Consider the following 23,065-nt stretch of genomic DNA (forward strand, 5'->3'; position numbering starts at 1 on the left):
GTATAACAAGACAAAGTACGATATAAACAGCAATAACAAGAATAAGCACGATACACACAGTTATTTCGTAACTTGTCCAAGTTATCCAAATATATTCTTCCAAGACCAAGAGAAATCACTATAACCTGCCATTCCTAAGGAATCTCAATTTGCTGTACTGATTTTTGACTAATACTGATGTTTGAGCCCTGAAGAAGTCTCAGTGTTTGAGACGAAACGCGTTGGCTAAGAAGGAAAATCCACATGTGTTCTTGGATTTTTTCCTGTCTTGGATTACCACAATAAAGAATTTGAATAAGAAACTTTGCAACAGTCCGTACCTATTTATTACAAGATCTTGCACTTTTATACATATTGAGGACAATAGAGACTGCCAAAGAATACTTTTCAGATGGGTGCCGATTCCATTTTGTCTATTAAAGTTTTTACAATCTGGCGGCCGTTTTTGATACTGTTCATCTCTATACCTCACTCAAAATCTTAAAAAGAGAATGGACATGGAAGGAGCGGTATTAAAATGGTTCGGATCCTACTGCTCTGCCAGAGGTGGAAAAGGCGAATTAATACAAATTCGTTCAAGATTTGAGACTTTGGCAGGAAAAACCTATCTATTGACAGAACTGATCGAAGCCATCAGTAAACTACCACATCCAGTACCTGTCTCACAGGTATGAACCATCTGTGGAATTATGGGGGTGCTAAAACAGTGATATATGTGGTGAAACCTCTGCAAAACTATGCTCAAATGATCACCTCTAGGCCTGTTCAATGGTTTCTAGAACTAGACATGCTTTTGTATACGCATGCCTGTCTTCCTGATTACACAACAAATGCTTACCTGTATTGTTCTGAATGACACAGATTTGCCTTTGGAGTAGTGGTGCAAGATCATGATGATCTGAAAAAGCCTATAGCACACTACTCCTCTGATTTAGACCCTGTAGCGATGAGGCTCCATGTGCCCACCTAGTCAAAGATTCTGGATTTTACTTTGATTGTAGCTGTTCCTCATTCTGTTGTTGCTATGCTCCTCACTACCAGGACCCAATATATTTCCACAGGTAGGTTGTCCCAATACAGAATCGCATTGTTATCTGTCACCCCATTACCCTAATTCAATGTCCCACCCTAAACCTTGCAACTCTAATGCCCACCAGTGAGAAGGGAGAACCCCACGACTGTCTTGTAGTACCTGAATATGTGACAAAGCCCCCATACTGATCTTACAGGTGCTCCTGTGGCAAATAGTGGATGGATCATGTCCTAGAAATGATCAAGGCAAGCTTGGAGTCGGATAGGCTAAGTGTATTATATATCAGGTTGTTGAGAGCCACCACCTACTCAATGTGAGAACCGCCCAGGTTTTTGCGGTCGTTCTCCTTACCGCAGCTTGTATCCTTGCTAAGTAAAAGACTAACAGTATTCGCAGACTCAAAGCATGCATTCGGAGACTCGTATGGCCTGTGCCAGAGTGTACAGGCACCACTCTAGAAGACACTGAAGGCATTCATGATTCCTACCGCCCCAAAGAATACTTTTTGTTAAATATTATTCATTTTGCTTACTCAGGCGGTAGACAGCTCTGTAAACGTAGAGATCCATATTACTGGAGCATTTTTGTGGACCAAAGTGAGTGTGACACAGTTCTGGAGACTAAATATGACTACGTTATGCCCTTTGAAAACTGTTTTCCCACTGGCCAGCTGTTTCTAAGCACCGTTCACGAAAGGAGAATGCTCGTTTCATTTGCAGCAAGTACACTTACTACAAGTAACCCCAAGATGAGGCGAGGTTTGTTAAATTGGATATGTGTCCCGGTTTTCAAACACTCTGCTAAGCATCACCTTCCATAACTAGCAAATGAAGTGAAGACTCCAAGACAGAAACAGTTTCTCGATTTTGTTTCCTAATTATGGTGTAGGTCAGGCTTTTTTCAAAAGGAGGCAGAATGTTCAAATACTACAGGAAATCACCCACTCCACATGTGTGTCTGTAGTCCTGATTACTGATTAGTAAGGCACCCAGAAGGCACATGGCTGCTGGGCGTTTCCCCCCCCCTGTGCTGGAAATTGCCATTTTAGTGGCACCATGACGAGCTCAGCTCGTCATCAGCACACGACACCCGTGGGTGAGCTCGTCATCAGCATCGAAAGGGTTAAGTAACACGACTCTCAGCATCTACAAGCAGACAGATCACATCAACATTAGCGTGAAAAAACGAAATTAAATTAAAAGAGCATGATACATGTACTGAAGTATAATCTGGTCTTGGATACCTGGGAAGTGGGGAATGAAGAGTTCTGGTATTATATTAGCAATAACTCTTATCATGCTAACCATATATGCTTTGATGAAACTAAGCTAATTCCTAATTCACTGCATTTGTAGAAATAAAGGCATTGCCCCTTATCCACTTGGTATTTCTCATGATGCTAACAGTTATGCTGAGATAAAAATGAAAGTAATGACATTGAACTTTATGCTTAAATGATTAGATTAAATGCTATTGATTTGTTACAAAGTTTTCACCTATGGGTGAAAAAGGAACGAATTTCTGAAATTGTATTTACACCTGCTTAAAGTACTACCAAAGAGCTTTTGCATTATTGCACATTAACATGCATTTTAAATGCACTGCCATCTTGTATTACATTGCACAGTTAGCCAGACTGATCGTGTAAGCATAGCCTCGTTTTGAAGTTGGCACAGACAATCAAGGAATGAAAAAAATTGTGAAATCAATTTTCTACTGTACCCCACTATATGAAAATCCTGATGTCTTCTCATATTCCTCTGATGAAAAGAGATAAGCACCTGCCTGTTAGCAACTATCCTGAGTCTCATTTTCAGTCATGTGTTCTATTCTCTGCTTTATATAAAAGATATAGAAGATGGAAATGATTAACGTGAATATAGCATTATATGCTCCAACTGCTCAGATAGCAAAGTGCTGGTCCGTTCACATCCCCATTGCAAATTTGTACTTAGATCATTTTTGTATGCGCTTGATTTTTACACTAAACATGTATTAGAGTTCAATGGGCTTCCCAATTTTGTTTGTTTTTCTTTAATGTCTTCCTCATGGGGTGTATGAGGTTTCATTAAATGTGTTCAACCAAGCTGCAGACAAATGTGTACAGAAGTCACAAGTGAACAAATTAGTGGTTCTAGGAGAAAAAAACATCTAAAAAAGAAACTAGTGCCTCGTATATCTCTAGCAATAAAGTAGGGACATCACCTACTTCCCTTTAGAGTCTGGAATGATTAGTTAATATTGCAGCACTAATCAAAGTTGAGGGACGGGAGAAAGCTAACAGCAGCTGGGATTCAAAATGTAAATCATCCAATGTAAAAATCAAGAAAGTCATGGCCACTTTCAATCTTTTACTCGTGGAAGACGTGTGAAGGGGTCACGATTTAGAAAGAAATTGAGATTTGTCAATCATTGAAGAGATTACACGCTTTTAGTAAGGAGAAGGCATTAGGGATACATAAATGTAAGACTAAATGTATGGCATGAGATACCAAATTGTCTAGGGTCTTGGAATTCAACTATCTTTGCAGCTCACCGATAATACTATGGTTGCTAAGGGAATTTCCATATTAACACACAGAACTGGCGCAAGAAAGAGTTGGGGAGAACAATTTTTCCTATTCTAAATGTGTACTGTGATAAAGCCTTGATAGTGGTGACTTTTAATCCTGTGATAAAAGGCAATGTAAACCTTGCGGGTCTAAACTGTTATAGACAATTCCATCCTAAAATGGTAACTTGATCTCCCTGACTGGATCCTTCCGCTTCCAGTATATTGTGATGTTTTTGATGACACTATTGCCCAAATATAATGCTTGAAACCAATACTGTTTTGGGTCATAATCTGGACTCCGCCTGCCTAACGTGCTTATATATCTGCTGTTACAGATCTTTTCAGAAGACCACCATGCAGCACATTTATCCTAGATTAAGCATATCAGAATCTTTTTATCGAATCTCATGCAGGGGGATTTTGGGTGAATCCTGAGAGCAAATAAATGAAAATTAAAAAAACATTTAGCCATATCTCTGCTCTCCATCTGGAAAATGCATCCATATAGAATGTAAATTATCTATATTATAGTGTGCACTGAGTTCCGCTAAGGGAATGGCTTCTGCTGCTTCTTGCACGAGTGTGAGGTTGTGCCGTATTGCTGTATTGCCGCTGCGAGCCGTGACCCCGTGACCCCGTGACCCGACGCGACGCGTGACGCGTGTTTCAGAGCATGAGGAGCGCAAAGGGAGCGAGCTGTAGTTGAAGTTGCTGGAGCCGAGTGGAGGGCCGTAAGAACTCGCAAATAGCAGCGCGAGTCATATACGAACTTTTACTTTTACGAACATAATATTACTCCCCAAAGAGGTGCGAGGAGTAAGTGGAGTGAGGGAGCGAGGCATCCAGTGCCTGTGGGACCCGTGTGTCCAGGCTGTGCTCCAGCCCTCGCCCCCACCCTCGGAGTACCGATCCCGGAGCCCCGGGCCAAAACCGGGTGGCCAGGAGTGGAAAATCAAGCCCCACAAACCCAATCTTGCTACATCCTCCGTAAGTGAGGACGTGGTAGAAAAACTTGGACTACTTGGCAGAATAACCTGCTTAGCCCAGACATATATTATTTTAAAGAAAAAGTGGAGAAAGCCACGGGTCACGAGCGCAAGGGCAAGGCACAACAGAGGTAAGTGGAAAGAATTTTCATTTATTTCAATTAAATAGTTTTTTTAATTGAAGCACGAAAGGGAAAGTGATTAAGGATTAAAAATGGCCCCACGAAGAAATAAGAGCACACTAGGAACATCTAGGAAAGCAAAGCCTAGCAGCGAAAATAGACAAGACGACCAAGAGAGTCCGACATCACCTGTGGTCAAGGAAAAAACAAAACGTCCCCAAAAGAACAAAGAGAAAACTCCCAATAATGTTCAACAGGGAGGAAGCAAGGGGAATGTAGCAACCCATACAATTAAAGAATTTGTGGGAAAACACTTCAAAATGGTTTTTTCACCGGCTAAAACTAATGCTACTGAAGAGGAGGAGGAACCATGGAAAGGGGGCACGTCACTAATCTTTGATGACCGATTGGTAGACTCAATAGATCTAGTTGACCGATCAGTACAGTCCCTACCAGGCCAAAAGGGGACAATAATGTCACCGCACCTTTCTTCCTCACCGCGACTTTCTTCCTCTCCGCGATTCGTACGACAGACGCTGGAGGATGTAGTTAGCCTGAGTTCGAGGCACAGTGATGAAAAAACCCCAAACATAGATGGAAGTTTTATGGCTCAGGAAAAATGGCATTTTCAAGCAGCAATCACCCTGTGGGCTTGGTTAAAAATGGCAACACAAATGGAGAAAACCAGCATCCTGAGATAAACTTGGAGTCGTCGGAATCCCCAGCATCTTCAATCTTGGAATTGATGTTAATGGTGCAAAAATCGTTACAAGGTCTGCTAGAAGTAACAATGTTAAATCATGACATTTTGAAAAGTCAAAAAATGCACCTGTCTAAAATTGAGGGAGAATTACACGGGATTAGGGTACAAATGCCCTCAATGTTAAGACCCGTCGCAGACTCGGTGATGATGAGTCAAGGGAGGGAAGGGGAAGAGGAAGGTGGAACAACTAAACCCCGATCAGCAAGCCAGACTGACATAGCCCCTTCCGGGGAAAACCAAGTTTATGTGTCAAGATGGCCAATGCTGGTAAAAAGAAGAAGCGAATTTATGAGTCACGGTATACTAAAAAGAGTCAGAGTGGCAAGAAGGAGGGTGAAAGCGAAGCTAAGTAAAAGAGCGATAAAAACCCACAAAGAAAGGCGTGAGTCAATAGAAGCAGTAGTGCATGATCCTAAGCCCCAGCCGCACAAGATGGCGAGTGTATCTAGATCAATGAGATTAAGACCTGAGAATCGGGACAGGGGCTTAGTGGATGAGGAAAGCAGTTGTAGAAAGCAAACCCTCCAGGAAAAGGTGATAAAACATAAGAGACAGGTGGCTTTAGAGCAAGTGACTACACCCGCCCGGAAGGCCACAGCGAAAAAGAAGGTATACTGGGAAACTAGCCTAGAGGAAGGTTGTAGAATTAATACAAAACTACACCAGGGTGAGGGTAAATTTGGAGAGGAGATGAATAAAGGGAATAAGCTACTCTATTTCGAACGAGTGAAACTGGGAAGGGGCGGAAAAAAAGCAAAAAAGTGCGCTCCTTTAAATAGGTCCTACCTTCTTAATATGTTCGCACTTTGCCCAAACCTAAAAAGTATAGGTACAGAAGATTTGAAACAGGTGGGTTTTCAAGCAAATGGCGATGGCAAGGAGGTTACTAAGGTACAGTTCTATTCCGCTCTGGCTGTAACAGCAATAATAAACGCAGAACAGGAGAATGAAAAAGAGGGGGTTAGACTAGTGCCCAAAGAAGAGCTAGGATTAGGCCGGATGGTGTCCCAACAGAGAACCTTCTTAAAGTACTATGCAGGGCTAGGAAAGAGACAAGTGAAATTACCTGGAAGAGAAATGGAACAAGGGCGGGAAAATATCAATATAGTGATAAATAATTCGGACCTAGTAGAGTCCTGGAAAAATTGGAATAATATTGAAAGCCCGGCAGGCCCCTCACAAAGCTATAGGGAAGAATCAGAAATAAATGATCCCCTAAGCGATGTAGAAAAGGAAAGGGGGCAACCACGGAGCACAAATATGGTCTCTTGGAATATAAATGGGATGGGTACCCAAGTAAAACAGGAAACTCTGAAGGAACTCGCAAAAAAGTGTGAAATCATTTGTATTCAAGAGACCTGGCTCAGTGGGGAACCCCCAATAGTGGAAGGGTTTAAACAAATTTACCGCCCAGCAGAAAAATCTACATCTGGTCGCCCTGCCGGGGGCTTGCTGACTCTGATCTCAACATGTATACTAATAACGGCTTTACAGATACCTGTGACATCTAAGTGGCTTTTGGCTTGCAGAATACAAACATCATTTGCTGATAAAAAATATGAATGCATGTTGATCCTAAATGTGTATATGCAGTGGAGTTCAAGGAAGGAATATGGGGATGAACTGTTACATTTTAAAAATGACATGGATATGCTGTGTAATAAATATGGAAATGATTTAATGTTGTTAATGGGAGATTTTAATCATAAATTAAACCCAAAACTGACTGATCAGTTGTATATTGAAATTCTAGATGCTTGTGATGTGAAAAAAGCAGAATTCCTGGAAACTAAAATAACAACTGATGCGGCCAACTTGGGCAACTTCTTGGCAACAAAAAGTTTATTCTGTCTAAATGGGAGGATAACGCAGGATTGTCCCGCAAAGAAAACTTTTAATTATGGGACGCAAATATGCCCGATCAATTATATTTTTATGTTGGCTTGGAATTTTGAGTTGATAAAAGATTTCAGGATTGTCCCTGCGGAATGTAGTGATCATAAAATGTTAAAACTAGAGCTTGTAATCGCCCAACATTTAGCATGTGATATAGTTATCCCCAAGAGACGGATTATCCAAAGCGGATAACCACTAGTTTAACTGAAAAATATATCGCGAGGTTGACTAAGCTGCAACAAAAGGTGCAATTAGGGCACTTGTGTGGCCAACATTTACCTTGGTATGTTGAGAAAATAACTCAAGTAGTGGAAAGCATAAGCGTAGAATTAAAGTATGACGTAAGCGCCAATAAGAACAACGGAAGGTCACAAGCAAAGCGAGAAACTTGGTTCAATCAGGGATGTTTACTAAAGAAAAGAGAAGTTAGGCGAGAAGAACGTAGCCTACGGAAAAAATTCGTGCAAACCAGGGCAGAAAACCTAATAAAAATAAAGAAGGAATATACCACTCTAATCCGTAATGCTAAAAGGACCTATAAAGAAAAGTGTTGGGGCAAATTATTAGAAGCAATCGAAGCCAAAAATATACGGCAGTTCTGGGAGCTAATCCAGACAGCAATGGTACCTGCGGTTGCCCCGATGAGTTGCGTAGTGGAAGAGGGGGCGTGGACACAGTATATACAGCAATTATATGCCCCAAGGAGAGGGACTGGAAATGAGGTAGCTGGGGACTGGCGTGGCCAAGTAGAGGATCTAAAACAAGAATGTTTAACAACAAATGTTCTTAGAACAATAAAGACACTGAACCTAACTAGGGCAGCAGGCCCAGATAATCTACCAGCCCTGATACTAAATTCAAATCAGACTTGGTGGGCGGAATTCTACGCGAAAATGTTTACTTTAATTTTAGAACAAGGGATTATGCCCCCAAATTGGAAGGGAGCTATAATAAGACCGCTACACAAGAAAGGGGATGCATATGCCCCAAAGAATTATAGGCTAATCAACCTATTAGATATAGGAGAAAAAAACTTCTCTAAAATAGTCCTTAGTAAGTTAAAAGTCTGGGCGGAACATAGATCTATCAGCCCGGTTGAGCAAGGGGGCTTCAAAGAAGGCCACTCTACGATAGATCATTGTTTTGCATTGTGGGCCCTGGTTAGGAAATCGATGGAACAAAATGGCAAATTATTTTGCTGTTTCGTCGATTTCCGAGCGGCGTTTGACACAGTAGACCGAAATAGCCTTTGGGAGGTACTGGAAAACTATGGAATGCCACAGGGCTTATTGAACATCTTGAAAGAACTACATAGTGGTAATTGGGCCCAGGTTATTAGAGATATAAAGGGTTCCCTAACTCAAAAAATTCCAGTAAAAAATGGCTTGAGACAAGGGTGCGTTTTGGCACCCTTGCTTTTCTCAATCTTTTTGTCAGACCTCCCAGCGACTTTGGAAATTGAAAAAAGTGCGAGCCCTCGTATGAATAATAATAAAGTGTCATGTCTCTTGTACGCCGATGATCTTGTGATTTTGGATCAAACAGAAATGGGCCTACAAAGGAAGCTAAATGTGTTCAATAAGTACTGTGATAAAAAGCTCTTAACAGTGAATATGGAAAAAACTAAGATCCTATGTTTTGGAAAGAGGGTAAACAATTTTAATTGTTTTTTAGGACAGGATAAATTAGACATAGTAAATGAATATAAATATTTAGGCCTCTGGTTTAATGGCGCATTAAAGTGGAATACCCACTTGGAGGCACAGAAGGCAAAGCCCTATTCGTCTGTCTGTGGGCTGAAAAAATTTAACAAAGATTATGGCGATATGTCACACAGACCGCTTTTGAAGGCTTTTGAAGCTATGATCCCCCCACAAGTGCTTTATGGAGCTGAGGTGCTTTTTCTGAGTGGTAAAAATGGGTGGGACCGGGAAGAAGGAAAAATTGTGAAGATGTTGTTGTCCTTACCAAATAGATCCATGATTCAAGCAATTAGAATGGAGGTGGGTTTAACATCATGGGAGGGAAAGTCCCAATTGTCTCTAATAAGATTTTGGAACCGGCTGGAGCCTGGTGGTGATGAGAAGGTTTCAATTTGGTGTAGAGAGGAAATTCGAGTAAGCAGCTTACGCTGGGTGCGAGATGTGAAGAAAACCTTCCAGACGGTAGCTGCGAACTTGAAATTGAGCCTTTCCCCACCACTGTTAAATATAGTGTGTACGAAAAAGATGCTTAGAGACCAAGGGCTTGAATGCTCTAGATCAAAAGATATGGACTATCTAAGGCTAAAAAAATCAGTGAATTGGGTAAAAAATGAGTGGGAAAAGAAGGTTTGGTTCCCATACCTGGATTTACTGCCTAGTAGATGGCTAAGATATGAAATTTTGAAGATTCGGGTGGGACTAAATCCATGGAAGATTGAAAGAAAAATAAGTGTGGTCCTGATTCATCCGGATGGAATTTGCAAATGTGGTCTAGGTGTAAGGAATAATATTTTACATATATTGTGTGATTGTACGTGTATTTTGGCAATTCGGAAAAAAAAATTTCGTCCAATTTTTTAAAAAAATGAGGTGTCCTCACGGGCTGAGGCTATTGGCCTCCTCACAGAAATGTCTTCTTTGGATACTACAATTGCGTTGGGGAAATTTCTGAAAGCAACACAAGAATATGTAATGGAGACAACAAAGGAGAATGGGAAAGTTTGAAATTATAGAGTATCCCAATTTTATGTGTATGGCTCTCATAAGTGTTGTAATTGTATAAAATGAACTGTGGTTTTAAATATTGTATGCTTATGGTTTTACAAGTGCTGTAAATATGTAAAATGAATTGTGGTTTTAAATGTCTTATCACGATACGCGATCCATTGTTCTATGTATGGTTTATAGACTATGGTCTAAATAAACTTTGTGTGTGTGTGTGTGTGAGTGTGAGGTTCCTTAAAAAAAATGGAATGCCAGAATGTTTTCTACGAGTTCCAGCCGAAACTGACACTTTCTCCAATGAGGCCATAAAACAGTCTTTCTTCCATTTCCAGCTACTGCTACATTGTGGTTAGAATATATGTACATTTCCTAATTTTGAAAATATTTAAAAGATTATCGAGAGCTCATTTGACTAGAAACACTTTAAGCATATTGTTACTGGGAATAAAGCACTGTTATGATAAGTTTTCTCTGTGTTTTGTTTGTTACTTGTTGAATGTATAATGTAATGTAAGGTGGATTTGTAGATCACTGCTTTTCACCAGCAAGGGTATCCAGCACTGAGTAGGTGAGAGTAGGTATGTGGTGAAGATGCAAAGGAATATAGGATGTCTCGATTGTCCCGCTAGAAGACTAATTGAAAAAGCAGGTCTTCAGCTTCTTACGGAATTCAAGAAGCGAGGACCAGGTTGGGGCGGTTGTTCCATGGTTTGGCAGCTTGGTAGGAGAATGAGCCAACTCCTGTTCGGCGTCTGTAGATACAGAATGTGTGTGTGAGTGAGAGTGATGTGGAGCGAAGGTGTCTGGTGGGCTGGTGGAAGGAATGCCGGTGACTGAGGTATGCATACATCAATGCCCTAAGTGGTCAAGGTTATGCCCAAGCATCTGTCCCTTGCTCGCTGTACCACATGATTCGAACCATACCGCACTTGGGAGGATTCAAAAGGCTTAAAGCAATCTAGGGTGTTCACTTCTGGAGGGGTATCTCGCCTGGTGTTCAGGATGGATTGTTCCCATGAGAAACAGTGTCAGTACTGATTTGCTTAAGTCTTTCTTGAGTGGCACAATGGGTAAAAAACAATGGGCCAGTGGTTTAGACAATTAGCAAGTATTCCTTTCATCACCTTTTGTGAATCTGATCAAACACCAAGGTTGAAATGCTCATGACCACGGATCTTAGTCTAGACATTGTCACAAAGTTAACCATGCCATGAGCATTTCATTAAACTGAATCTGCACTTCAAATACCTTGACCTTGAAAGTCAAGGCACAGTTTTTTCGGCCAAGCTCCGACATGGGTATCGGGTTAGGCTTAGTTTTGATCGCCAAGTGCCAAATGCATTCATTAAATCACTGATTACGGCGAGTAGGGGTAACACAAGGATGACAAATGTGTTTGAACTCTGAAAACATTAACCTTGGGAGGAGTGGAAAAAATATATATTGGCATTGTTGAGAGGCAAAGTTGGTCCCAGACTGAATGACCAGAAAAGAATGGAGAAAGTTAGCATTGTTCTAAGGGAGCAAGAACATGAATGGATTATTATCGGTGTTGAGGAGGTATACTGCCCGACACCCTATAGCGCAATAAAGCATCGAGGCAGAGGACACCTGGCTTTAAAATTGTACCCAACATATTTCCAAGCTGAATTCCGGTTGAAACTCCCTTTTAGGTCTCACCTGTGACAACACATGCTCTCTCACCTGTGAGAGATATTGTATACAACAAGGGGGTTGCAGCTTGCTATTATTTAACATTTGTTGGCTTCATTTTCACTCTTATTTGCTGCCCTCAATTGGCCATCACAAACTGGCACCATAGCTTCTTCTGTTGGCTGGAGAATGGACCAAGAACTAATTGCCTCATCTTGATTGCTGTCCTTCCGCCGATAGCAGAATGATTGAGGTACTACTTTAATTTATTCTTCATCCATGTCGTCCTGGTTGAACCTCTTGCCATTTGTAGCTATGTTTAATGGTGTTGTGCGCACTTCAAAGAGCCCTTTGTTCATTTGAAATGGAAGTCTGTGACAACAGATGTTATATGCTCTTATTGTGACAGCAGATTTTATCTGCTTCCAAATGTATTTTCACTAAGACATGGACGCAATTCCTTCTTCAAGTGATAGGATTTTTTGGCAAAGGTCCTATATTTTTAGGTCGCGCCTAGGCAGAGCACATGCGCTGTCTGCAAGACCTGTAGTATTCAGTAAAGGAGGTAGCTCCCGCCTGCTACTTACCATTTGTTCAGCGCAGTGTCAGTCTTTTTTGCTGCCTCGTAACTGGTTTAGGCAGCCAACATCACTCCCGTTTTTTTCCCCCGAGCAACACCGACCAATACAGCTTTGTTACACTTACACAGCTCATCTGCTATTTGGGGGAACTCTTTTTTTTGTTAATTGTATTGCTTTCTGCTCATGTCAGTGTTCGGCGCACATCTGTATCGTTGTCCATAGTGCCACCCGCTCCTGGACCCTTGTTTGTTATTTTAATTTCTTTCAATATCGCTGTTTTGTTTACTTAGCATGGAGAGTCTGGTTTTAGTTTCTTGCAAGTGTGTGTTTAATTGGTTAGTGTTACTACGCTGGTGGTCGTGCTCTACCTACTTCCTCATCACCTGGGGTAAAGCCAGCACGTAACACTGCATTGTGCACACAATACGCAAAACTCACAGAAGCCATACGACGTATCCATGTTATTTTACTATTATAAAAAAAGCTGTGTTTCGCTTTATATTATTAAACGTGTGTCCAAGAATTAGATGTATTTTAGTTTTAAGAAGGTGTGTTGCTCGCATAGTGAAATGTAGTCTCTTTTTTGTCTCTATCAAACACAGGGCCATCTTTGCTTGGTATCTGGCACCAACGCCTCTTTCACTTTCTGGTTCTGTGAGTCTCTGACATTGAGTAGTAATGGAGATGCTTTACCGAATTCTGTTTGCGGTAATAGAATGCCCCAACATCAAGCTCAAGAAGCCGTCCTGGTTACACATGCCCTCCGCCATGAACGTATATGCGCTGGTGATTGTGTCCTACCTATTTCCTCCTAACCGGGGATAAGTGCAGCACAACACTGCATTGTGCACGCAATACTCAATAGCACTGATCACACTTGGCAGGAGGTTGTTAAACAGGCGTACGACAGACTTTGACATGAATCTCACTCACTGTGTACATAGTGCCGTGCTGTAAACCACAGCACAGCGGGCAGACCGTCTTGATACTTTAGGGATTTTTTTGCATTTTTTATTTAGCGCGAACTGGCACACATAATTATGTATGCTCTGCTTACCCTGGACTCTGCTCACACTCCTCAAGCCCAAAGGCCTCTGCATTTGCTGCTGATAACGATCTACAGCTGTAGGTGAGCGCTGGCCAGTTGTGAATATTTTTCCTAATGAGCGTCTCATTCTGGGAACAGAGGCAGTTATCCACTCATATCGGCAGTGGGAGCAGTACAAAAATATTCCCGGGCTGGCATGCTTCCCGTGCGCGAGCATGGAAGGAGGACTGCAGGCAAGCAGTAGCCTTATATATGGAGCTGGCGGAGGGGGCTTCTTGGGTTGTTGAACTGCATGCACAGTCTCTGTGAGGCAAAACACAGGCAGGCAGTAGCTTCATGTAAGGAGCCGGGGGACGCAGCTTCTTGGGGCTGTTGATCTGGGAGCAGTGGGCGCCATGAGGCAGGAATCAGACAGGCAGTAGGCTCACATAAGGAGCTGGTAGATTATGTGCTCGAACCTGGATCCCAAGTTCAAACGTCTTCAGCTCTGGCAGGTCATGTGGACAGAATTGTCAAATCACACCATATCTACATGGCTCACCTCCTGCTTTCCTCTTACAAGTCATTACTATTGGGTACTTTAATTATAAAACTTTGATTCTATCAAATTAATATAATTCTTATAAAGCACTAGGTTTGATATGCAGGTTCAGGGCTGAAAAAATTGGTCACACCGACAAGGGTATATCTGGCAACAATGGGTAATCTTCAACCCTAATCCCAGGGCTTTAAGTGGGCCGGGTCTGTCCGGGTCTGAGCACCGGCAGATATTTTCAGAGGGCCTGGAAACGGGTCTCTATCGGGCTCTATTTTCAGGCCTCCAAAGGTAGTCAGTTTTTTTTTTTCCTCGACTGCAGTGAGAGCATGCACATGGATGTGCCCATGCTCACAAACAACTTCAGAAGCACTGACGTCTTACTTTTTAACAGCACCCCTTACCGCGCTTTCACTTTCACAGTAGCCGTCGGGCTGTCCCCGCACTCACGACCTCCCTCTCCCCGCCCCCACTACTCGGCAGCAGAAGCCAGGAGTAGCAGCGCCACCGGGTCACAAATCCGCCTTGCAGGAAAACGAGCGGTCGGCAACTGCGTGGTAACTGGCACAGGATCATCTAAAAGCCCTTGGAATTAATTTTGTGCATGTGAAGAAGCGTTTCTTAAGCTTGCATTCCAACCTCCATAACTGATCACTAAACTACCCCAAGGCAGTGTGTCCAAATACGACAGCATTTTCATTTAATGGCTGTGTTTTTTTTTCTCGGATCAGAAAGGCACAACAACATGCCCTCAAATGTTATTCAAACATACGAGTGTGCTTCCTTCGCCGTATTATTTGATATAAAGTGATGAGCATAATTTGGGCAGACACTCGAAAAACCACGTGCAGGCAATAAATAAATATTCATACCACCAGCCGAAAAACCAAAGTCACCCCTCCCTCCGCCCCAAACTGCTGCAACTGCTTTGCACTTCGGTACAGGCTGTAACGAAAATGAAAAGTACATTAGGGTGGCTCCTTTCACCAAGTGTATTTCTGCCTAGGTTTGGACAGTTTCACAATTATTTCGGATCTAGTCACTTTGCACCCTTCCACCTGTACCTGCGATCCTTACATTAACAGTGCGTGCGGAGATGGGGTAAGCCAATGCTGAACAGCCTCACCCCCATTTTGAAAAGGATTAACAGCGAATGAGGAAAAGCAAAGATGTGCACCTGCCTGTTGGGACAGGAGTGGAGTGGTGACAGGAGTTTTGTTGTGCTAGGGGACTCCATTTGATTTCATGGAAATAGAAAGGTTCAAGTACCTACTACCTACAGAACGGCTGGTACTTTAAGCATAAAAAATATTGCAGCACTGCTGAGAAGTGCAGGTACTCCTTTTCTCCCCTTCAAGTTACAAAAGTGCTGGCACTCTGTACCGGAGAGCACATGCCCGTTTGAAGCACTGGATAGTAAATTAAACTTTCCCTGCCAAGGACACACAAAAAAGGCCCCCGCATCCTAGCACTCAAACAAAGCCAATGTGTGCTACATTACTTTGACATATCTCCTTTGTATTTTAGGCTTAGTTTGAGCCCTAGAGTAAGTCAGTTTTAAAAGTGCATTTGTTTCATGTACTTTGTAAAACACGTTATTGCTGATATAAGGTGCTTAATGTAACTGCTCACTCTCAGCTTCGGTTGGCAGAGCACGGTTTGTGTTGTATGTTTAGTGCAGGGCTATAAGTGGGTCGGATCTGTCCGGGTTATGAGCACTGGCAGTTATTTTCAGGGGGCCTCGAAACGGGTCTCTATCAGGCTCTATTTTCAGTCCTCCAAAGGTAGTCCGTTTTCTTTATTTCTTTTTCCTAAACTTCAGTGAGCGCATGCACATCGATGAGCGCATGCTCATTTTGCTCACTACTGAGCAGCGAAGGTAGTAAGCATGCAAGGTGAGCTGCGTTGTAGGAGGAACGCAGCTTTAAAGAGAGCCATTTTCTCTCAGGATTTCCCTTCTTGCAGGGTAGATGGAACGTCGTCGTGGTGCCAGCCTTCACATCATGGGATGATTTGGAGAGAGACGACCACAGGCAGCCCGCTCCAGCACAACCCTGCTCTGACTCTTCACACTGAGCGTCAAGGCTGCAGTGTAATCCAGAAACAATTGAAACGCAGAGAGAGGAACTAGTCTGCGTGATCCTGCCCCAGCCCTAACACAATGCTAGTTATCTTGATTTAGACCACGCCCCTACTTGGATAGTCCACGCCCCTTTATGTGGTTTGCCCCGCCCATTTTAGAGCACCCCCAGTTTTTTTCCCACTTAAAGCCCTGCCTAATCCTCAGGATGCGGCTCGGACTGCTCGGGACCTTGTGTCCAATCTTAAAATTAAGGTTATTTTCACTTGAAAATCCACAGTTTTTCACTGCACAGCTGATATGATTATGAAATTTCTTGAGCCTAACATTCTTATTTGCGAATCTATAACTCCTTAAACGTTCACCAAAACAACTGAACCTTTAAATGCTATGTATTGTACAAACAAATGCATATGACTTTACTCGTTTTCGGGTTTGTGAGATAATCCTCTTTACATACTGCCCAAGTCAACCAATAGCAAAGCAAAAACGTATGTTTCTGCATTTTGTTACCAACCAATCTCATGGTGCCTCAAATTCAAATATTCTATGATATGTGTTTCTACAGTAAATACTCGACGGGAGACAACTGATATTAATCACACTGCACTTTCAATGGCGTTGTTACCTAAAAGACTACCATAGAAGAGAGACAGCATTAACGCATTGCATACATTGAGAGTGGGTACAGTATACCAAGGGGTGACTGATTTCTGGTATGGCTAAGGTTATCTAATGCTTCCATTAAAGAAGAAACACCAAGTCCCAGGCCTAGAATTTTGCTTAATAATCTAATGAATTCTTGGAGTTGTGGTCACTACACTCAAAACCAAAACACATGGGTAAACATTGTCATTTAAAACGCCAATAGCCCAACTCCCGCAAATGCGCAACCTATTCTTTTTTATACATGGTGAGATTACCTGATTTGCTCAGATTTACAGGGGTGTTTGTGCCGAGAAATAACAAGCATTGGCAAAGCCAATAGCTCTAGCCTTTGCAAATATTGGCCACTACCTTTTGTTCATGCTGTACAAATCCTAAGCTCCTGCGGACCTAGTCGGAGAGAAACCTCTCCCACTTTTGAGGGGAAAGTAACATCCATCTCTGCCAATGTACCTTATAGACACAAGGCACCATGAGATTCCAACATAACGCCTACACTCCTCAGAATGTGGAGATGTGGTACGGACAGCTTGGGTGTTTATCGAGGTTTGTGGCAAATGAGGACAAAAAAACAAAAAAAACCTAATCTCCTCCCAGATTACTCTATAATACCCATGAACATTGAAAGCCAACGATTCTCCCAAGAGCTCTAATCTATCAGACGTATGTCCCCTGCCCCTCTTTTCAGTGTAATTTAAAATTGCCATAGCCTTAAAAGTATTCAACTTTTTTCTAATCGTTCCAATTGTGTTCACAAAACATTGTATTTTACATTACCGTTTTTAGTCATAACCTCTGCACAAAATTGTTAAGTATTGAGATGCACCAAAAGCTAACAGGCAGAAGTGTATTTAATATAATCAAAATCAATCGAAAGATGGCCTTTGAGAAGAGCAAGATAAAAGTGCGAGCAAGAAATTGTGTCTTCCTTTGGACACCTCCCACGTTGACATTGTCGGGCCCCGGGGGAAGCAGGGTCGCAGACCAGTCTTCCCCGGGATCTTCGCACGGCCGGAAGGACGGGATAGGGAGAAGGACAGAGGTAATTAGGGAGGGTTTAGGGATGGGCCTATGGTGCCTATTAAGGTGTTTGAGTGGGAAGTTCTGGCCTGTTTCCCAGCACCCCGCACCACCGGGTTAGGGATGGAATTTAGTATTAAAAATATTGTCCACCCACCCCACAGTCAGAAAGGGGGAAGGGGGGGGGGGGGGGAGTTAAGCGTGCCAGTTTAGGACAGGTTATAAGGCTCTAGGGTTGTGGAACTTTGGAGGGGTGGTGAGTCTCGGATGGGCAGAGCCACCCCTCGGGGTGAGGGGAAAGGTACACAGGTGAATGAGGGCGGAGAGCAAGATGCAAGGTGCACCAGAAGAAAGTCAAGAGAGGATGTTTAAGAGGGCCTGTGAAGGTTGTATGGAGAGATTTACAGCAAGAATGGGGAGGAGTGAATCAGGAGGTGTTTGAAGAATGGATGAGGGGTATGAGTTATCATGGTTGAATAAAGTTACATAGTTACATGTTATTTTCAATAAATGTTTGAGCTATGATAAGCTTGTCCTATTAAATGGCCTTTTACACTTCAAGTCAGGGTGGAGTGTAGTTATTGCGCGATCAACTGTACAAAGCCATCTCTCTGTCACCTGCAGACCTGACAGTCAAGCTCACCACGTAATGTGTTGAAAGGATGTTAAGTTACCAATCACAAGTACTTTCCATCCAGTACACCACAAAGACTTTGCCCTCTGTGGTCATGCAGGCATTCAAGCTGAAATCAAACGATTTATTCTGTGCCATTGGATTAACACAAATATACTTGCCTTGGTGAATGCTTTAATGGCACGCGTGAAAAAGGCCTCTTCAATATTCGCTGGTATTGTGTGCAAGCTCACCACACAGTGCAAAATACAAAGAATGGTCTGCTGCTGCCCCTGTTTGGCGGGAAAAAGAAAAACATACGTGTAACGCGTTCCTGTGAAACATTTGAAGAATTACAAATTTAGCACATTTTACAACACCACTGAGCATTATAATCCGTGTATCTTTCGTTCTCATGCTGTGCTTGTAAAATGTGTGAAAGGTGTCGAAAATCAAACTTCGTGTCCAGCAGTGGAGCTGCATACAGATTCAACACTACTGTGCTAATGGTTGCCAGCCTGGTTAGGCGGAATCAGGCCAGACTGCATCTCAATACCATTTACGATTTCCAACAAGGATGTCAGCTTCCCTAGTGGTTTCCTTATATGACGTCTCATAACTAAATACTGGTCCTTCGAACATCTTAAATCCCTTGCCTCAATGCAAAACACACCAAAAAAGAAATAGCAAGAAAAATGATCTAAGGGCCTACACTGAAACCAGCTACAGGCCATTTGTGATAAAGGAAAGGGCCGAGTCCTCATTGTCTACCACATAAAAAACACCCAGCTTCCCTCTTAAGGAGACAGTAAGGTGACTGCCAAGGGATACCATGCAGGGTAGGCATGGACCCACCCAGGGCAGAACTGCGAATCAAAATCATCCATGGCATGTTTGGTCATACAAGCCCCCTACAGCCTGTACCGAGAGCAGGCACAGCGAGAGAGCCAGACCTCTCTGCAAAGGCTGGCTGGCAAGGGCGTGGTGGGGGAGGAGGGATTTGGGGTGTTACACCCCCCTAAAAAATCTATTCTGTAGTAAATAGTTGGGTACCAGGGCTTTCATTTGGGTATGGTGAGGTGTCTTTCAGATTTCACCCTGGCATTTTTACATGCACACACAGACAAAAACACATGCATAATAAACATACTATTTGTCCCTGCCTTAAAACGTGGTTAGTTTAAAAACAATGGTGTTTTAAGTACCCCTAACAATTTGCACTCTTCTCTCTTTCCCCTGCTTCCTAAGCCCCCCTCGTGTCCTGCTTCTCCTCATGTATTTTAAGATATGCCAGCGAGATTGTTGGAAAATCTGAAGCTTACACCTCTAATCTTACTGACCAAGCTACGCCCCTTTGTGGCTGGTAGCGTGTTCCACCTTCCCCGTCACTCAGAACTTTTTTAAAGAATGGGACAAAACGGCTGATTTTACAAAACATTTTCAACACACACTGAATAACAAGTGGGATCATTACAGTATAATACGTGATGACTCGGCAGAGCATCATGCACCAGTGGCATGACACATCTTTTTGTAAGATTTGAATTAATCAAACAAATAAACTTGACTATGACTATAACTATGACAGTGGCATAAAGAAACTTAAGGGGGCTCCCACCAAGGTACATTGAGGGTCCGCCTTTCTCCCCCACCCCCCAACTCACCCAGGAGCTCTCAGGCCAGGGTACTGTGCTGACGGGCCCCCCTGGAGGTTAGGGCTCCCCTGCACCGCGGGGGCCTATGTTACGCCACTGCCATGCACAAGAAGAACTGCAGGTTTAGGCTGCAGACAGCAGAGCTGTTTCTCCTAAAAAACAGAACCACACAATCATGCCTTGGTCAAGCCTTGGACGGCCGAGCTACTCTCCTGGATCCCATGTACAGGCGCAGGTTCTTGACACCTGAGCTATCCTAGGGGCCACATAGTTAATGCAGCTGCAGGTCTTATGTACAGAACAATCCTTTACATCACACAGATTGGTAAAGCCTTGCTGCATTTTATGGACGACAATGCCAGCAGCTGTTGCACCATCCCTCATCAAACTGCACCCAGTCACACAGCCCAATCCAAATTATACTGGCCTCCAACCACTGGAGTGCAGCTGTGTAATCCACAGCTAGATTCCATAAACTATGGACCAAGCCCAGCAGAGCTAGGTAAAATGCCAGCCGTTTGTGCTAATGGGGACAAGAGACAACTCATGCTTTGATGCTCCAGGGTAACTGCGCGCTATATAAAATTTTAATACTTAATACTTATACTTACCCACCCATTAGTGAGGAGCCACTGTATACCCTCCTTCCTACTACGGATTAACTTTTTTGTCTTGCTCCCTGTCCTGAGCTGCTGCTGCAAGTGGTGCCCTGGTATTGCAGAGGCACAGTGAAGGACTGCAGCAGGATGACGACAGAGATGAATTGGTCACATATGTATTGTAAAGAGTGACCAGAGTTGTGCAGCAATGACACTGTCATAGACTATAGTGCATCACATTGTGTCCTATAAAAAGACATTTGAAACATCAACACTAGTCATGGCCTTGGAACCCCTCGATTTCAATGCCTTTACATTCAATGTTTTAAATAACACTGTCCTTTCCTTTGTTGTGTCTGTTAAATCCTTGGGCCCTAAATATGAGTAGCACTTTTTTTCAATCCCTGGGCAAACAGCTGTGTACACAGGGATCTAAAACACAAGTTTGACAAAAGTTACAGCCCCAACCCCCAACCCCCTCCCCCCCCCCCCCCCCCCCCAACCAATTTTCCCTAGGGGAAATTCAGCTGGTGGAATGTGCTGAAATTTACTGTGGGAAAATGCCTGGTAAATACCAATAAATGCAGACTTTGGTGCAGACAGCTATGAAATCCTTGCACTCCTAATGGAGTGCAAATGAAAAACGGAAAAGGTAGTTCTCTCAAGTCAATAGTGGAATGATATTGATACAACTGTCCCAACCAAACCCGTTTCTTTCCTCTGCTAATGGTATTTCTGGTGAATCAAGCTAATCACAGATTCCTCACCATGTGAGTATCCTCAGGTACCAGAATGGCTCCAGAAAACTCAAAAAGCAGTGCTCCTGTGCACCAGTAGGTGGCGCTGTGTAACTCAATCAACACTGTGACCGCCCAAGAGTGACAAACTGAGCCACATATAAGCACCACACAGCACGCTGATATCAGCAAATTGAAAGGTCCATATGGATAAGACCATCCTATTGAATGGTGAAGTAGGAGTACAGTAAAGAATTTAGGGTTAGACAGAGTATCCACTAGAAAGAGCATTATCGAAGGTAAGCAACTTGCTCTTCGGATGGATACTTCTAACTGCAGATCCCTCACCTTGTAAATACATAGCAAAGCAGTAATTCCGAGACTAAAAAGTCCAGCAGGACTGAGCAGGCAAAATGCCCCTCTCTACACACCTGGCAATTGAGATACTTCATGAACAGGTGCACAGATGCAGTAGCTGCCAGACAGATACCCAAGTAGTTATGATGGGTTTTTAACCTCACCTAATCGTGCACTGTTCACCTGGTGCTCCGCACCTCAAATATTCAACATAATATTAACACACTTAATGGTGTACGTTTACTTTTAACTTTTATTTTCGTTATTGCATCTGGTTTTTAACCTTATTGATTGTTATTATCTTTGTTCATAACAAAAAAAGATGTCTTGCATTTTCTTAGTTATACAATCATTATTTCTTTTTCAGTACTTTGGCATAACATATATGAGTCCATACAATTATCATATATTTACAAAAGAGCCCAATGCATTTCGGCACCTTTGTGGTGCCTTCATCAGGGGCGACTCTGAAAATAAAAACATATACATCATGTAAGAATCATTTCCGTGGTAGTGCATGGGGGTATTTACTGGAAAATGTGGAAGTCATACCTGTTTGATATTGTTGTGGTTGTGCCTGTGTGATCGCCTCTGTGTGTGATTCTCTATATAAATCAATGCCAAAACATAAACATCCTTAGTCAACTATATGGACACCTTGATCATCAATCAAATGATACCTGTACTACCATAAGGAACGTACCTTGTATGATTTCTCTGTGTACTCTGTAACAATAAGTACAATCTATCAGAACCATACTGATACCGCGAAAGAAAAATAAGAACTACATTATTTGAATTGCGTTCTGTAGTGTGTCCTACCTTATCTTCACCACATCTTTAATTCTGTGGGGTGAAAGAAAATATTTCCTATATTATACTTCTGAATACCCGCTAGATCCGCGAGTTAACTGCTCTATTTGAAGTATTCCGTACCTGGTGCGCCAAAGTTTCCTTCCGTATACGAATAGACCGCAGCCCTGTGTGTGCTGTGTTCATCCGAATGTTAAGGATACTCCATTAAAGAACTCCGCGAACTCCGCATGGTTGCGGGGTAGTAACAGTGGACGACGGACGTTCGAGTGCTCAACGCTAGGTCATGCTTCTCTCGGTATAAAAACGAGAGAAAAATAAAGATTCCTATAACAGTAGGCTATCGTAAAAACGCAGGGAAATTATTTAGTTATTTGCTATTCCCGAATGATGCTCACACTTTGTGAATGCGAGTGATTCATGAGTTAAAGTACTACCCATAAGAACTGTTTTGTTGTTGACCATATCACTGCGTGACCTTCTGGTGATCAATCAATCAAAAAACTATTTCTAGTAAACAACAAGACGGGAAATTTACTGTACCTACGGGTACCGCGTAAGGACACGTACCTCTGTTCCATGCTAGTATTGGAAAACCCACTGTATCCCTATACGTGTTTGTGTTGGTATGGTATTCAACAGATGT

At 42.7% G+C, this 23,065-nt stretch overlaps 1 protein-coding gene across 2 annotated transcripts in view; it reads right to left on the minus strand.

Moving 5' to 3' along the window:
* PTPDC1 (protein tyrosine phosphatase domain containing 1) overlaps positions 1-23,065 on the minus strand; it is a 370,176-nt gene that overhangs the window by 12,030 nt on the left and 335,081 nt on the right. For both annotated transcript variants that reach the window (XM_086939169.1, XM_086939170.1), the window contains one exon: positions 18,441-18,551. In XM_086939169.1, the coding sequence (XP_086795295.1) occupies positions 18,441-18,551 (111 nt within the window). The remainder of the gene's footprint in view (positions 1-18,440; positions 18,552-23,065) is intronic.

Source organism: Lissotriton vulgaris, chromosome 9, assembly GCF_964263255.1.
Source record: "Lissotriton vulgaris chromosome 9, aLisVul1.2, whole genome shotgun sequence".
Lineage (NCBI taxonomy): Eukaryota > Metazoa > Chordata > Amphibia > Caudata > Salamandridae > Lissotriton > Lissotriton vulgaris.